Source organism: Dunckerocampus dactyliophorus, chromosome 9 (assembly GCF_027744805.1).
Source record: "Dunckerocampus dactyliophorus isolate RoL2022-P2 chromosome 9, RoL_Ddac_1.1, whole genome shotgun sequence".
Taxonomy (NCBI): Eukaryota; Metazoa; Chordata; class Actinopteri; order Syngnathiformes; family Syngnathidae; genus Dunckerocampus; species Dunckerocampus dactyliophorus.
The window spans coordinates 17,906,762-17,924,533 of record NC_072827.1 but is presented as its reverse complement, the minus strand read 5'-3'; the positions used below and the strand labels follow the sequence as shown (position 1 = coordinate 17,924,533).

The 17,772-nt window shown below is 39.7% G+C and overlaps 1 protein-coding gene across 8 annotated transcripts in view; it reads right to left on the bottom strand.

The window, feature by feature from the left end:
* myo1b (myosin IB) overlaps window positions 1-17,772 on the bottom strand; it is a 70,287-nt gene that overhangs the window by 38,727 nt on the left and 13,788 nt on the right. For all 8 annotated transcript variants that reach the window (XM_054786625.1, XM_054786629.1, XM_054786628.1 and 5 more), the window contains exons 3-4: window positions 14,186-14,301; window positions 1,153-1,247 (exon numbers count right to left, since the gene is read on the bottom strand). In XM_054786625.1, the coding sequence (XP_054642600.1) occupies window positions 1,153-1,247; window positions 14,186-14,301 (211 nt within the window). The remainder of the gene's footprint in view (window positions 1-1,152; window positions 1,248-14,185; window positions 14,302-17,772) is intronic.

Below are 17,772 nucleotides of genomic sequence, written 5' to 3'. Positions count from 1 at the left end.
CTTGACAGCGGTTGCTGGTACAGATTGCTAACAATCCTGGCAGATCCTCAAAACCTGAGCCAAAGTAGAGAATAGTAGGCAAATAGTGCAGCAGCCAAAAAAAGATCATCATCAGCATCATCCGCTTTCAGAGTAATGTGGTACATGCTTCAGGAATTACTGGAATGGATGGTAACATCATCTTGCTCAGACATTCCTCTTACTTGTTGTCATTTGATAATACTCACTGGCATTAATATGGACACCACAGAACCCTGAGCAAGACATCAGCGTCAATGACCCATATTTATGGGACAGGTCTGTTTTTGATGGCTTTGTTCTACGACAAAGCTTTCGGGACGATGAGATTAGTGAAATTCAAACTGATCTTCACAATTTAGCGAGCCGGCAACCTGGGATCGGGTTTTTTCAATATGTTCAGCACCCAAGGTCAAGCACCCAAATAAAAGCAAACACATCATGCATTCTGTTTTGGACTTCAAATACATTGGTACCTTGTTTTTTTAAACTTTCGTATGATGTAAACTCTGTCTCAGTTATTGTACAGTATTGAGCCTAACAAATCCTAAATCCAATGCACAGAGTGAACCTCTGTCTTTTTGGAGGCGGGAGACACGCATGCACATGGCAATATATTGAGGCTGGCAAAATTGTCGAGTTCATTTACATTTATTGTGTGATTGTGTTTTCTTGTGAAGGAGAAATCTTGTCACTTTTTAAATCTCACAAGATCTTGTGACACCCCGGATAACAAGCTGCAGAGCCGCTTTCAAAATTGCTATACCAACTTGTCATTCTTAAAAAATGCCATTGAGTTGCCTTACAATGTAGATTTGATCTAAATCGACACAGGGGTCTCCTGCATAGCCACCCTAATCCAGTTCTCTTTGAGCAGGTTTTGACTAGGCCATGGGCAAACCTTTGTGTAGCATCACAAACAAGACAAGCTGATAAGACATATTTTCTCCTCTATGCATGTACCAACGAATCACTGGCCGACTTGGATTCAAACCATTCTGTTGCTGGATTTGTCTTTTTTTGCCACTCGTGTAGAATCAAATACCTTTTCGCAAAGGTTTCGCAAAGTCAAATATTTCCCTGGAAAGTTAATGCAACAAATATAATGAAAATAATATACAAATTGGTTCTCACCAGTTTTCCCAGCTCCACTCTCCCCTGTAATAAGAATGCACTGGTCCTTGTCTTGGTCTCTGAGTGATCGGTAGGCCTCATCTGCCAAAGCATAACTGGGGGACAAAAGGTAAAACTCATTACATTTAATTGGTGATTTGCTGTTAAGTTTATATGACAAGCAATTTGACTTTATACACACAACCTTTGCTTTTATACAAAAAAACCCACATTTGTGTTAGCAATAATGATTAGCATTATTATCATTATTTTGGGATTCAAAAAATAATAAAAATCCAAATTTCCTGGCAAGGTGAAGCGTGACAGCGGTTCAGAGAAATGTCACAAGGCTGTGTCAGGCTGCATGGCGTCTAACCTAATCAGGAGCATGTGGCTACATTGGAGAATTAGGACGCATCTGTAAGACAGACTAGAATTTCTTGGAGCTTTGTTTAAGCTACAATGAAGAGTTTCCATTTTGGATTTAGCTCGAATTGACCATTCCTGTGTTGTTCTTGAAAACTAATCTGCAACAAGACAACCACATCATCAGAGAAGAAAATAAGTCACATTATAAGAACTGATTTGAGGGTTCATTTCATGACCATGAGTCTCGTTAAGAAATACAATTACCACAAGGATGTTTGACATAACACTCACATTATTGCAAACACTGACTGATTTGGTATAATAAAAGTTACAGTGAAATTCTTCATAAATTCATTAATGGGTTCCAAGCGGTCCGGCCGAAAACTAAAACCAATTAATCCATTCCAGACACCCAAATATCCAACATGGACGAACAAGCAAGCAATGCTGGGAGTCAACATTAGCTTCAACGTACCAAAGGGTAAAATCCAAGTTTGTTTTAAACAAGCTACCCATGTCATTCTATAAACAAAGTACATTTCAAATCACTTATTCGAACACTAGTTTTGTACTACAGTCTCCCCTACCTCATGAAAATGAATTTACAAAGGCTACGTTAACACTGCTGGGTATGATGCCCAATTTGGATTTTTTGCTAAAATCCGATCTTTTATGTGGCCGTTCACATAACCAAAAAAAACGTTACCTGTAAATGTGAACACAAAGTGACGTACATGTGCAAAACATGACGTCATGATGTGTTATGGAAGCACACGTTGCCCCAGTCTGTGCTCTCCTTGGGGCGTTTCTGGCAATTTCGAGGTTTTTGTGCAATGGGAGTCAACATTTTCTTAACCAAATGATTTCCGTATGAGATTAAGGCTATGGCAGTTTGTAGATAACTTGATGCAAAGTCTGTTCCGAGGAGCGTGTGGTTGGATGTCGGAGCCGGGGGTGGTGAGACATTGACGTGAGCCACTTCACTGATAGATTTTAAAAATAATTTTCGGATGAAGAACGTTTGCCTGGTACCTTTATCCAAGACTAGCACAAAACACGCTTTTCAATAACGTGTAGGTCAGATAAATGCGACCAGACCGTTCAGACGGCAGTGGACCAGATACATATCGGATTTATATCATCATACGAAAGAGGAAATTGTGCTGTTCACACTGACATGAGAAAAATTTGATGCAGATCACATATGAGCAAAAAAAAAAAAATGAACTGACCTGCAGTCTCCCAAGTGACAATTTAAGTTTGCTAAACTAAAACATACTGTATTTCTCAAAAGCTCATCAGTTTGCACTTAATGTATGGACACAACTTGACAGCACATGAAGCCACAGCTTAAAAGCACAGTGTGGCAGATGTCTGCTTCGTAAAAACCCTGCTGTCGCCTGACTTGATTCGAACAATGAGCAAACCATAACAATTATCCTGCCCCAGGGGAGAATTGTGGGCCGGTGCAGTGACTGTACCAGCAGAAGGAAGAGAGTGGGGTCCCATGCCAGGGACATTTCCTAGTGAGGCACAGTCAGTAACATTACATGCATATATAAAATGAGTTACCATTTTAACTTGACCACTGGTATTGTCCCAATGCAGTTGAACCCTTATCTACACAGCCCTCGGATTGGCTGACAGAAGTGGACATGATTTTCAACATACCCAAAATCAAAACTCAATTTTCTTTTGACTTTCTCCAGAAATATAACTAGAAAGGGCGGGATTTCTGAACCTACAGCAGTTTATTTCCTCCATTTGTGCATTTCTGTATTTGGATTCCTCTGTTTCATATGATATTTGTAGAGACAGGAGTATTATGTGTGGTTCTGAGCTGTCATTCTGGGACTGGGCTAAAGGGGCTTAGTTGCACAGTATATAATGTAATGTAATGTAACTGGACAGGTATTTCTTTCTATTTAAATCGGGTGAAGGTAAAAATTGACAATGTTCACTTGGCAATGACAGAATTATGTTGTCATGCACTGTGTGACAGTGTAAAGCCCACTCCAAATGTGAATTTGAAAATGACTGAGCACCACGGTCATCATCGAACATGGCAGGAGAAGTGAAGGAAGGCAGCAAAATCCCACAGGGCTCCTAAAGTTTGTAAAGCTGGGAGTGTGGGATTGAGAAGGGGACGAGGCCTCAGCCCATAAGGGTCTGATTCCAGCCGAAGATTTCGATTTACACGTGGCAGCGGTGAGGAAAAAGCCACAACAGCATGACATCAGCAATAGAAAATGGTTTAGACAGTTCTCAAATAACCTCTGGTTACTCGGGCTCATGAGGGATCTGCTGAATGTACTTACAGGAAACATTTTGCATACTTCCTTTATGTATAGTTGGAAAATAAAAATCTTTGTAATCACCTCACTTCTATGGAAGTAATCTAGATAAATGTAGAAACATTAACAATCAGATTATACAATACTATCATCACATGTGCAATGTTATTTAATTTAGAGAACAATACACATTTTCCTTTCTCGAGCCCTAAAACTGACAACTACAGTTGAGGGTTTTACTCTAGTCAGCGGTTTCTATTTTGAGTTGAGAGCAGTACAGTAGTACAGTAGCCTGTGATCTCTGAGTGATCAGGCTTCCCTGCAAGGCCTCAGGAAATCCGCCTAGCTCTGCTGCAACAGCCAAGGAAACGTCTTCCTAAAGACCAGGTGGATGAGAAGACTGATCTCAGACGTACACATACAGTACACACGCTGGCAGTCAAGCCTGTGTGGGTGGCCAGGCAGTACACATGAACACCAAAGACATGTGGTTTTAACAGATGTATCCCAGATGTGGATAGTTATGACAATGCGTTGTAAAACAGGTGGTATGGAGAACACTGGAACACAGGTTACAGGCAGGAAGGCGTAGTCAAGAGTACCCTGACTTCTAAATTAAAAGCTATGTGAAGTGGTACTACTGCCCCAAATCCCAACTTTATTTTACATCTGTGGTTGACAAAGACTACTGCTAAACTACTAATAGATACTTCCTAACTCATACATAAAACCTCAGGGGGTTGATGGGGAGAAATCCCAGACCTTTAATTTACTTCAATGCAGGGCAATTTTCACACAGGTCAAAAAAGAAATGTCTAAAAGAAGACATTATGCATGCTGAACAGCATAGCAAAACAACCAGAAGGCGTGCATGGATCATTTAAGACAAAAAGGAAAATCCATACAGTAATAAATGCAGTGGCACGTGGTTGAAACCTAAAGTCCCTTGGGGGAAAATACAAAGTCAACCGAGTAGAACCACAGGCAGGAAAATGGTAATTGAGGACCAATATTTTATTTTATTTCTTGATTAGACAACGTTTTTTTTTAATTAAGCATCTCTCTTTTTCCATTGAATAAATATATTTGGTTGGTGACTAATGGTTTTTAAAAAAATCTTGTAGCTGATAGCACACGGATATTTTAAGGCTTTTCACTTTGCTGTTGCTTTTAAAAAGGATATTTGACTCGGTATTAGGTCCAGTATTAAATAAATCTAGTCAAATGCCATAGACAAACAGAAAGGAGAGATAAAACTATGTGTTTTATGCGACTGCCAACATTTACATTGTACTTTATTTACAAAGCACATCTCTCAAACAGTGTGTTCATTGTCTTTCTGCTATTTTGTGCTCGTTTGTCATTACATAATGGCATCATGTCTGAATTAAAGCGTTATTAAAATACTAAACAGCAAATATTCTTTGGTGAGCTACTCAAAATCAGAGCGCAGAGAGCAAGAGGAGAGCCAGGTTGTTCAGTGACATTTTAAAAAACAGTGACAGACACTCGTAGCTTCCTTGTGGGACAAAACCGAGTTACGAACAAACTGCAATGCTTTTCTGTGCGTTCTAATGAGTCTGTGGTGAAGCTCGTCGCTAGCCGGCTAGTAGCTACTCGGTGTGGTATGGCTAAGTGTCAATGTGCCAGTAATGTAGTCCAATCGGCGTAACAATGTCAACAATAATTATGTCGCTGTAGCTTGGTTAATATGCATGCCACATTATATGTCAATGGAACGGAATAAGTTTGTCCCATACGTGCACTAATGAGCTGTCTGTTTTTATATCACTATGCACAGAAAAAAGAAAGACATACGTGTTCTTGTCTCACATAAGGATTGTGGATGGGCAAAATTCCCCCAAAAAGTACAGTTTTCCTTTAAAGAAAAAAAAAAAAAAAAAGACAAAAAAAGTCACATTTGGAGTCCGTGGACCAAACGCTAGGCGGATAAGTATAGCTAGCTAGCTAGCTGCCGCCAGAGCAACAGAAGAAATGAGAGCGAGGCAAAATGAAAGATGGTAAAGAAGTCGATCAAATGCGATTGAAACATGAGTGATCACACGCTGGCATCGATAGGGTTAGACTGACAAGCTGTCGTCAATTGACTCCACATTTTAAAGGCTAGTTGTCATTTTCACGGTAAGGGACAAAGTGCGTCTCTTGTCAACAGGTCTACTTGTATCTGGTCGCACATGCGTGAGTGGATGAAAGAATGTACTCGAGACGTCTCATAATTTAGTCGCAAAACACGACCATTTATTCGGAGCCTGGAGCCCTGTATAGTCACCTTTAGACTCACATTACCCAATGCAGTAGACATCCATCCATCCATTTTCTATGCTGCTTTTCCACACTCGAGTTGCGGGGGTATGCAGGAGTCTATCCCAGCAGACTTTGGGCAAGAGGCAGGGTACACCCTGGACTGGTCGCCAGGCAGTCGCAGGGCACATATAGACAAACAACCCGTCACACTCACATTCATACCTAGAACTATTCATACCTATGGATGAACATGTATACTGTATTTTTGGAATGTGGGAGGACACAGGAGTACCCGGAGAAAACCCACGCACATACGGGAAGAACACGCAAAGTCCACACAGAGATGTAAAGTAGACATCGCAAAGTAAATAAACCATTAAGACATTAATAAGACTCATTCCTATGTGTCGCTATAAATGTGTTCCCTCGGGGAGCTGAGTGGCAGCGGACAACGAAGTGGAGTCAGGGGGTTCAGAGGTCAGTTTTAGCTTGGCGTGGGTGAATGCAGCAACCGTAACCTTTGTTTTTATTAGGGATTATTCTTCCTGTTGTGAAATAATTCAAATCTGCAATAAAAGTCTGCCGTTTGTGGCTCACCAAACATTACAGTAACATTACTGACACCTAGTGATCAGTGCAGAACGCTACATATCATTGACGGCATCTTTGAATGAGTCTTTCTGAATGCCTTATACAAGTATATGTGTTTTACGTCATTTATCAATTTGCGATAGAGTGAATATAAAATTTGCTTCAATGTGCATATTTTTGACCAATAGGCCTTATTCAATCACAAAACGGTATGATTTATTCATCTATTTTTGAAAAACTGTGACAGAGGGAAGGCACGAAATTCAAACTGTGAAGTGGTGAGGGATGACTGTAGATATAAGCAATGATACATCTGCGATGTAGCTCGTGAAGTAAAATACATTTTTTAAAATCATCAATATTTGGAATTGATTTTTCTGATTTCTTTTTGCAGCCGTAATACATACTGTACCGTACTTTGAAGCTGAACACCAACACAACTGCCCATTCGAGTCAGTTCAGTGGGAGCCTCACTGTTGTGTCTACAAGCCAGGCTCATTGTGACTCCGGACAAAGATAAATGTTTTTCTGCATAGCCAAATTTCCACAGGCTATAGAATCCTCTGCTCGCATTAATCACTCCCAAACCTGTTTAACGGCCTGCTGAAGTTAATTTGACGAATCACATGCAACCTCACGATGACACTGCAAGGGCTGTTGTGACAATAGCCCAACAACAGCAGTCAGTTCCATCTTCTATCAGTCTGCAAATTAAACAGAATGACTTCATTTATTTACCCTTTGTACTTGCCCAACTAGTACGCAGACAAATCCAATATATCTGGCCTATGTTGTTTTCCAACCTCATCCTTCTCCACTCGTAACTCTGGTCACACCTACAGTATATTCATGGGCAATACTTGAAACGTGTCATTTGTTACGTGACCATAATCTGAAAAGTAGACCAATTTAGCCTGGACCAACATTGAACAAATATTGCCGCTACATGTGCTAATCTGACATACTGATTGCTACCAAACAGTCCATACATTGAAACCATGAATTTTGTTCGACGTAAGCACAGCAGGTGGATATAAAAACCGTGTGCATGCATGAAGCCACTGAATACAAAATTGCTGCTCAGTCCCCTTTAATACTGTACATGTGCATTTCATCCTCGAGCTGCAGATGTGGGTGGAAAGGAACAAGCTCGTTCTTTAGCAATTACTCCTCTGCAGGCTTGCTGATCTCATCACACCAACACATCTACCCACCTGAGTCAAAGTGCCATTTCAGTAAGTGCCCACTTGAATCTACCTACAGACAGGTTTGGTGCTAAAACAGTGATTATGTAAGCCTACTCAGAAATGAGCAAAACATAGCACATGGTATGAATATAAACTATGAGTGAAACAGAAGCTTATATATTTGTATATCTATTAGTATCTATATGGACTGACTGATCCACATACAGAGCAAGAACAGTTAAGACATGTTTCATATAAAATGCAATTCACTCAATTTACGTAAACTTGTGCATCTACACAGATCTTCAATGTAGAATTTTAGAAGGAATGTTTCAAAGAAAAAGATAGTCATGAACTGGAAGAGTATTTAGGAATAATATTCAGTCAGCAGCCCTACAAAACAAATCAAATCAAAATAATTTCGATTGCGATTAACTTTTGTGGTTAACTGACAATTAATTGCATGGGGTTATGATATGTTCAACTTATATTTTTTCACATCACGCTTGCTTTACACAAATGGTTGTTTTATTTATGAAATGACCCACAAGAATAAAAGGTTTTCCAGAATTTCTACTTAAACAGTAGGCGACTGCATTAAAAGATATCCTGAAAGCCAAACAGTGACTGTGGCTCAACAAGCAACAACTTAGTTGAGTTGGTGAGTTGCTGTTGGTGGACGACACCGCTGATGGGGATGTCATACAACTTCATGTCAAAAAACCTGAACTATCCCTTGAACTATTTCTACTGCACACTTGGCAAGACGCCTAAAGGGCTGCCAAGGGTCCGCTGTGACAATGCGGGCCTGAAATTTGACACCAATGTGCCAAATCCTATACTGTACATTATAGCTTACTCATGCATGGCCAAACTTACTGTAGGAACTTCAATACAAGACAACTATGCTAGTACTAAGGAAAGCTGATAGTCCATGCAGTGCTGCAGCACAGTTAAGGTGTACAGTAGAGCCACACTTTTCGTGGGAATTACATTCCACCAGCGTATGACAAAAATTGCATATAAAATATATATTTTTGACACACAGCTCACTCCTACCCATCTAAATCATCCTGCTAGCTTGATGTTGACATTCTCCTCTAGAGATCTCCTCTGAGATCAACATTTGGAATAAAAGTGACTGCTGGATTATTAGATTAGGGCAGGCTGCTGGGTCATCCCAACTAGCTGTCGAAGAAGGCGTTTCTCCAAACCACGTCAACATAATCCACATTGCTTGCCTGTTATAATTAAAGTAATAATTTACGATCATGTTTCAACTTGTGCTCAAATTTTGATGATGGATTGTTTTATATAGAAAGGTTCACCTTTGTGTGTAACTATGGTGCGTTCAAGAACCGTCGAACAAAATCTCAATGCTTGATGAAAAAACTACTCAGTAAAGCATAAAGACAAACATGTAAAAATTGTGTGCTTTTTCAACCGCCGTGCATTTTTCCCTGTATATTTTATCTGTAATATCGCGTATTTATACATTTTTAGGGTGAATGACATGTATTTTGTGGAAAAAAATACCTATTTTCAGAGTGAAAAAAAAATTGACCAAAAATTCTCAAATTTGCAGGGCCATGGATGCTGAATCGCGACGGTCCACCTTCTGTAACGGTAACATCGATTGTATGTTGTAACCGGAAAAAAATGTGGTTCAGTGCTCTTTTCACATTTTCACCAAGTGAATTGTTGGGTACTAATATGCAAATGTACCAAAGCCACAGTGAGTGAAATCGTTATGCACGAGCGGTGAAAGATGGGACAGATGTGCAAGACTTGCCCTTTTGACCCATAGCCAATTGTGACATAATTGACAGATGGAAGAATTGGGGATCGCATTACTACACTAAACATTTGGGAGATATATGATGCTACCCTAGAGACCACACAACCACGAGTCAGGCGCAAACAAAATGATTCTTAGAGTTGACACTTTGAAATAAACGTTCAGAGACTTCCTGGGATTTACTTTTTGTAGCACTCTGTTCCATGTGGATATATTATAAGTAATATAACTAATAAACATTTCATACAATGTATGTTTTGTCCATTCGTCTTTATTTTACACATTTACAACAGCAAAAAATGTGAAGAGCTGGAAGAGTTAGTGAGCAAAGCCTTAAGAACCGTCAATCACAAACAAACTATGACTTATCAGGCTGTGCCGAGCCTTGGTCACAAGGGCTCCAGTTCTTCTGCAAAGGTGCTTTGCGTTGCATCTAATCCTTTGGCTTTTTGTGGAGAAGAGGAACGTTTACTGCACTAGGGAGAGCCAGTCAATTTGTGGTTGTCCCATCTGGGTTTTGCTAATTTGACTTGTAAACAAATGCTGGAAAGAAGAGTGGTCCCCTGTGAGTCGATGTGGCTTGGCAGGTGGGAAGTCAGACATTTTTTTTTAATGATTTGTGTTTCTTAAAAAAGGTAAGAGTCCATTGATAGGAACTTATTGTAATGTGGAAGAGTTAGTGACACAGCTGCATTGGAAAATGTACTTTGGAGAAGGTGTTTCCCATTTACACCACGGTGTTATTTACTCTTAGTGTGTGGGTGCATTTTATTTGAAAAGAAAAGTGAAAGGTCTGAGCAGTTATCTGTTGCTTGTTGTTTGTTCTGCAAAGTATCTCTGCCAGTCAGTAAGGTGATAAAAATCAACACACGGCAGCAGGTTTATATGCTCAAAAGCAGGTTTTTAAGTTTGTGTTCACGATCGCTGAAAGAATTCTACGACCCTGTTTGTGTAAAGGTTTTAAACAAACTGATAACTTTGCAATTTTAGTCAAAAGATGTACATGTTTCGATTCTGCAATGATAGTCACCAAATGCACATATTTAGACGTTATCAAAAGTAGCTTGCAGTTTTCCATGGGGGATTTTTCTGCATGTCTCAGCATGTTGAGGTGCTGGGGTTATACTGTGAACTACATAACTTTTAGAAACCATACCAACTACTTTTCTAACCTTTTCTGAGTAACTGATTTTATACTAATAAAGCACCAGATGAAGTTCAACTACATGAAATGAAAGATTATGTTCTGCTACGGTACTGGTAATTTAACCCCCACACCAGTCACTCAGTAATGCCATCAGCTGTAATTGAGTCACAGAAAACAATGGCTCATGGAAAACAAACATAAATATTGTTGCATGACAAAGGCTAAAATGGCATTATGAGTAACTGTCGATATGCATTAAGACGGTATTGAGTTTTTGCATTAGTCTTAGTAGACAAATAACACTGCAGGGTTTAGCCCACATTGTCCGATTGGAGGATTAAGATCAGTTTATGTAGTTCTTTGACTGGTGTTTCAGCTCTTCCAAATTTGTCTTGAACCAGAAAATCTGCTTTAGTTGAAGTCGTAGTTGCACATTAATTTTTTTCCAGTCCATACCAGTGTAACAAATTCATCAACAATCTGTGTTCAACAAGTACTGACAAGGGTGGGGATCAACTGCCAGTGAGCCCAAGTGAATTCATAAATTGAGGTGGCAGTGGCTCAGTTTATAAGGACTTGGGCTTTGGATTTTCGTACTACTACAGTGGAAACTTAATGTACTTTTCTGTTTATGTTGAAAATTTTGCCAGGTTTAGCCAGCTTTCCAGGTTAGCTTACAATATGGCGAGCACCTTGTGTTATTCATACACTGCATGAGTCGAAATGTGTTCACAACATCCCCGTTAGCAGCCTGCTGTTAGCATGGAAACTGGGACCTGAAGTTGTCCCCAGCTCCGTCGTCTATGATGTCATAAGAGGTTGACTTCGTAGTTATTTGCTAACCAACAGAGTTTCACAACAAATCTGTTTTTTGTTTTTTTTAATTACAGCTGCAAAATAACCCACAATAAAGCCAAAGAAAGTTGCAAGTGCCAGCGCTTTCATAAAGAAGGTGAGAAACACTATGGAATTCAAGAAAACGAAAGTGGTGTCCGTGTGGATCTCTGCTCGTCCCTTCTGCCTCATAGCCGTCTTTGTCAACAATCAAGTCTTTAGTCAAGGTAAAAATGATGTTAAATGTTCATTTTTGGGGGGGTGTCTGGAACAGATGAATTGGACTTTCATTATGGGGAAAAAAATGATTCGGTTCGCGTACATTTTGGTTTGGAGTCAGACCTTCTGGAACGTTTTAATGACGCTAAGAGGTTCCATTCTATGTGGAAAAGAAATAAATTGAAAACTGGTTGCAAATGAATTCACCATGAAGAGAAAACGGCTTTGGTTCATGTCCATCCATCCATTTTCTATGCCGTTTCATGTCAGAAAATAAAAATATAAATAGAGTATGGTATTAAAATAAATAATTAAATGTAACTAATGTTCTGGTGCTTAGTCTTGGCTTACAGAATATTTTATTGTCCGCATTACTCAATTCATCTATTCACTATTCCACAGTTGCATTTCTCAAACTTTGATATTAAAAAGCATTAGAAAGATACCAAAATAACCCACAACGTCAAAAAAACTTGTCGTTTAAAACTGCTGTTTGCAGCAGTTTAGAGTGCACAAGCATTATAAACCACTCTCTTCCTGGTCCGACCATATAAGCTACACACACACACACACACACACACACACACACACACACACACACACACACACACACACACACACACACAGAAATACAGCAAAGCTCTTTTGATGTGGATGCGTGACGGGCATGCACATTTGTAAAAGACAACTGTGATTGACAGCCTGAACGCCAGTCCTATTCAGCCCAAATTTTACAGAGTTAAGCTTCTAATTGTGACAAATGCTGTAAACAGTTTTGTTAAATCTCTGTTGTTGTGGTGTTCTGATTTTTTTTTTTTAAACAAAAAAACAAAAAAAACCCAAAATTAGTTTTGAGCCGGTGACATACCGCAGCTTTAATTAAAGTGGTCGCCTCTCAGCACGGGAAAGAGCAGGCGAAACAATACAACGCCATGGTCCCAACCCCATTAATAAGGCAAGAAATTCCACTACGTAACCCTGACAAGGCACATCTGTGAAGTGAAACCCATTTCAGGTCACTATGGAAGCTCATTGAGAGAACACTAAGGGTTTGCAGCGCTATCACAAAAAAAAACTACAAGAAAAAAAATATAAAAGTCTAAAACATAAAACATATTTAGAGTTATTTCACACTTTTTGTTAAGAACACAATTCCACATGTGTTCATTCATAGTTTTGAGAATCTTCAATGTAAATAGTCATGAAAATAAAGAGAACGCATTGAATGAGAAGGTGTGTCCAAACTTTTGACCCACAGTGTATTTTTTTTTTTATACCCTGCGATTGGCTGGCGACCAGTTCAGGGTGTACCCCACATTTTGCCCTAAGTCAGCTGGGAAAGGCTCCAGCATACCCCCGTGACCCTAATGAGGATAAGCGGCATAAAAAATGGATGGATGGACTTTTTTTAATATGGTAAAAAGGCACAAAAAACCATTCGCTTCAATTCAGCTTTTTCCTCTTTACGTTGTGCCATTTTGCTCTCTTATTTCCATTTCTTCTGGGGCTTTTTTAGTGTGTGATTTGATTTCTACAACGTACCACGGTCCAGTGATACACAACTAGCAATCAGAATTCAACTCTGCAGATGTATGTGTGCCAACTGATGTCAATTTCATAAGATTATACAAGAAAAAAATAAACTAGTAAATTCATGTTAATTCAGGGGTGACAATCCACATCATATAGGGAATCACCAACATGAACTCAGCTGAGCACCGCTCAAGGTAATTAGTGTAATCCTACAAATCAGCACACTTTTGTTTGCATTGTATGTGAATTGACACTCAAAGTAAAAGTATTTCAAACATAATCCAAAATAGGAAAAACTCATTAAAACGGGAGTTGGGTAGGTTTGTCCAGCTTGCAAAAGCAAAGCAAAAGCAAACGCATGCTTTTGTCCGAGAAGAACGTGGGCAGGGGGACAAGGGGTATTCCCCTTCTCCCAAGTCTCTTGAGAGCTGCAGACCAGAGACAAAGCAGGCTAATTGACGAGTCTTGGCTTTGTTTTGTCTTGGCAGCCTCACGGCAATTCTGGCTTACGGTTGCCAATAAACAGATGGTCAGCCAAGACGCTGAATGGCCAGCACAAGCTCCCTTCTGACTCTACATACAAGAGCAAGTGGCCTTCTGATTTCACCCCTCCCCCGCATTAGTCACTGCATGCACTTTGATCATCTTTACATACTACACTGGCTCCTACTTACACCTAGATAATGGCTCCTGCATTAAAGCTTTTATGAAGTATTTTAGTAATTGATCACTCTTCACAACCATGAAAACACAACCACGGAGAAAAGTACTAAACAAACAAACAAAAAAATCAGGGTACTGTGGAAGGGGCACTCACATGTGTGGACTAAGTTCATAGAAGTTTCTGTTGCGATACTCTTCCACTCTTTCTGGGGTGTAGATGAGCATCGACTTGTAGGGATTCACCGAGATCACCACACTCCCAATGTATGTCTGCAGGAAAGGAGTAAACAGCTGGTAAGAATGTGCACATTTTTAAAAACAGACTGCTTAAAAAAGCAAGGGGAGGAATTCTACGCTTTTCCCAGCTGGGGATTCCTAATACCTTGTTGAGGCCTGCATTGCCTCAAGTGAAACCCAAGATACAAAAAGTCACAGATACTTTGTCTGCAGCTTTTATTCTATTTAATTTAGAAGTCAATTTGTACATTTATTTTATTATCCACACACAGCCTCTGCCCCACAGGGTCCAGACACATATTTCAGCTTTTTGGCAGGTCCTTTGTGTTCCAATCCTCGTAGATCCATGGCCTTATGAGATATGTTGTTTACTAGTATGTACAGTCACGGACAAAAATATTGGCATCTTTGGCATGCTAATATTGTTGGCCATGACTCGATCAGTGGGACGTGGATGCAGGGATCCAGACTAACTTTTTTTCTTTTTTTTTTTTTTTACTAGGAGCACAGTGGCCCCTACCTTAAAATTTTAGGGGCACAAGCAGAAAATGTAGGGGGCACACACCAAAATCGACTTGCAAAGTAAATATTCACATTTCCTCTTATTTTTACTGCATTACTGATAAATACTCAAACAACACACCACAACTGTCTTCTCTATCCACCCTGTTTCTATCCCGAACTTCTGGAAGGCCTCATTGATGGCATCAATATATCGATCTAACATCGTTTAAAAAGGTAATCAATCGATTGAATAGAATCTAGGAAATAAAGTATTGGATTTAAGCACGGCAAGTTTATATGAATGTGTTTTTTAGCACTTTAAATGATAAAGACGTTAAACGTTACTCGATTCAGTCTGCCTGTCTGTGACGTCATCGTCTTCTGGGTAAGTGGTAGACCTGTGAAACACAGTTGATTCGTTTTTTCTCACGCTGAGCCGTACGTCAACGTTGCCGCCATATTGGATGTGGCAAGAGTCGGAGCGAAGACGCCTCATTTATGTGCTGTATGGAAGTGTACGACTTATTTTACTGCGAAAACCAAATCCCAGGGAACAACCTTTAACAGGTAAGACTTAACAATTACCTTTGATAGTATTTGGCCCAAAGACTACATGATTTGACCATTATACCATTGTTTTGAGAGCATAATTTGCCGACGTTGTGGAAAACACTACATTCCCGCGCACAATTCATTCATGGTCATCTCCCACTCGGTCACTATTTTCAGACATATTCGCATACACATACATTAAACATGCACAATCAGAGCATCAAAACCATACTTTTTGTCTTTTTTGTTTTCATAAACAGCGAATGTGCACCAGTGCATTCTTGGCAGTCATACTTTTATTGCAGAAAATGATGGATAGTAAATAACACATGACCCTAATTACAGTCACAACTATCATCCTGATTTTGTACTGCATTTTGAACTCATTTTTTGTACTCATTGACAATTTATTCTTAAGTATGTCAGCATTATTAATAATTTACACCGGATTCCATTATAAAACAATGGGAATCTAGGAAACTTCACTTGCACTGTCCAGTATCCAGGTATTTATTTCAGTCACAATGGTTGAATTTTTGGCTAAAAAGTTACTGAATTAATTTAAAGTCACTCAATCGTGTCAGATCGTATTATTCTAAATGAACCAATATCGTCCTTGAATCGTATCGGCAACCACAAATCGTAATACAAATGGAATCATTATTCAAACAAATCGTTACACCCCTAGTAATAGGAGATGTCCCTTGTCAACTCGATACGGGACATGTACTTCTATCTGGTCACAAATGCGTGAGTAGATTAAAAAAAAAAAATCACCAGCAATGTCTCTTTTAGTCGAAAAATGCGACCAATTTTGTCACAGTCTGGAGGCCTGGGATGGTGCGGAAAGTGTGTAATTAGCCACTACGTGATTGCAAAAATAGGAAAACTGCTCACTAATATAAGCATGATGGCTTTTGCCTGACTTCTGCCTTGAGAGTGTGACTTAGCCTTGACACAAAAGATAACTTGCGTGATTGACGTGTTATGAGCAGTCTCACTGACATGCAAAGAAAAACAGACATCCCATTATCCCACACAAAACAAACATCAAATCAAATATAGTACAAGAAGGAAGCCATGCTTTTCTGTGTTTTGCACCTCTTAAGTCAAACCTTACGTAACGTCAACACCAGGTCTGAGCCATCCAACATTTCAGCTGAGAACGTAACCAGCCATCAACTCCATCATCCTCCCACGCTCAAAACATTCTAGATAGCACTTTCACACATCAACCTGAAACATTGGCTTTGCTGTCCATGGTAATGGCTGTTGCGCAACCCACTGCAAAGGAGTGGAGCACGGCCTTGCCTGTGGCAAAAACCTCCCACAGCCTCTCATTCAATAGCACATAGGAGGATGTTTTGGGCCTTTTCAAGTGCAGAGGGCTGCCACAAAGCGAAATATCTAAACAATGTCACATGCTGATGAGGGTTTCTGATAACCTAAATTACATAGTACAAAAAAAAAAAAAGATAACTGAAAGCGCATTTGACTTTTCCTATTACAGCGGTACCTTGGCTTTAAACAGTTTTCATCCACTGTCTCAGTTATCGTACCACTAAACATTTAAATAAAAAAACTAGTGCATTTGCCAGCATATCATTCCATGGACTCAAGTACCCAAACAAAGAATCCCACACATTGGTGACTCACTCTGGTCGTGTTATTAATACATTGCGTGAGTCTGTGTTCGTAAAGTGTCTTTATTACAAAACATGCGTGTCACCATGCTCTCAACTAGGGCTGGACGATATGTTGATATTATGAATATATCGATATTTACTTTAAGCACGATATCAAAAACGACCATAACGTTATCGATGTGGACTGGATTTGCGCTGTATCTCCCTCATCCTTGCATGCAGGGGGAGGGAGGATGGGCACAACAGAAGCCTGGTGGCTCAGTTGAAGCGACAGGAGAATTAGAAAAAGCAATATCTCAGTAATTTGGAAGTACTTCAAATTCAGATCACAGAAAAATTATTTTTCACCACCTTAAAACTTGGCACACTCCAATATGAGGAATGTGTGGGGCTGCGCGCTGCCTGCACAAGTCCTGCCACAACACAAAGCTGACTTGCTAGCTTCTTTTTCCTGTCGTCTTCCTAATAAAAGGAAGTAGTGTGCTACATTAAGAGATGTCCTATCACATTACTAAAGATACGGCCCCCTTTGCAACAGTGGAAAAAATGGATTTAAAATCCTGCTGAAAACAATGGACTCTCGATGTCCAGCGAGCTTCGCAGTCACAATTATTTAGCACGACAAGCCCACAAATGTACAAGGAAGTCAGACAGACAGTTGCTATGCCTGATGCAGTTGACAGGTTGGTGTGCCTGGCACAAAATAAGGACATGCTTGTGTCTATCTAACCATGTCTATCTAATAAATACTACCTGTTCAATTTAAAGTATTTTTGAGTTGATGACATTTAAAAATGTCCTC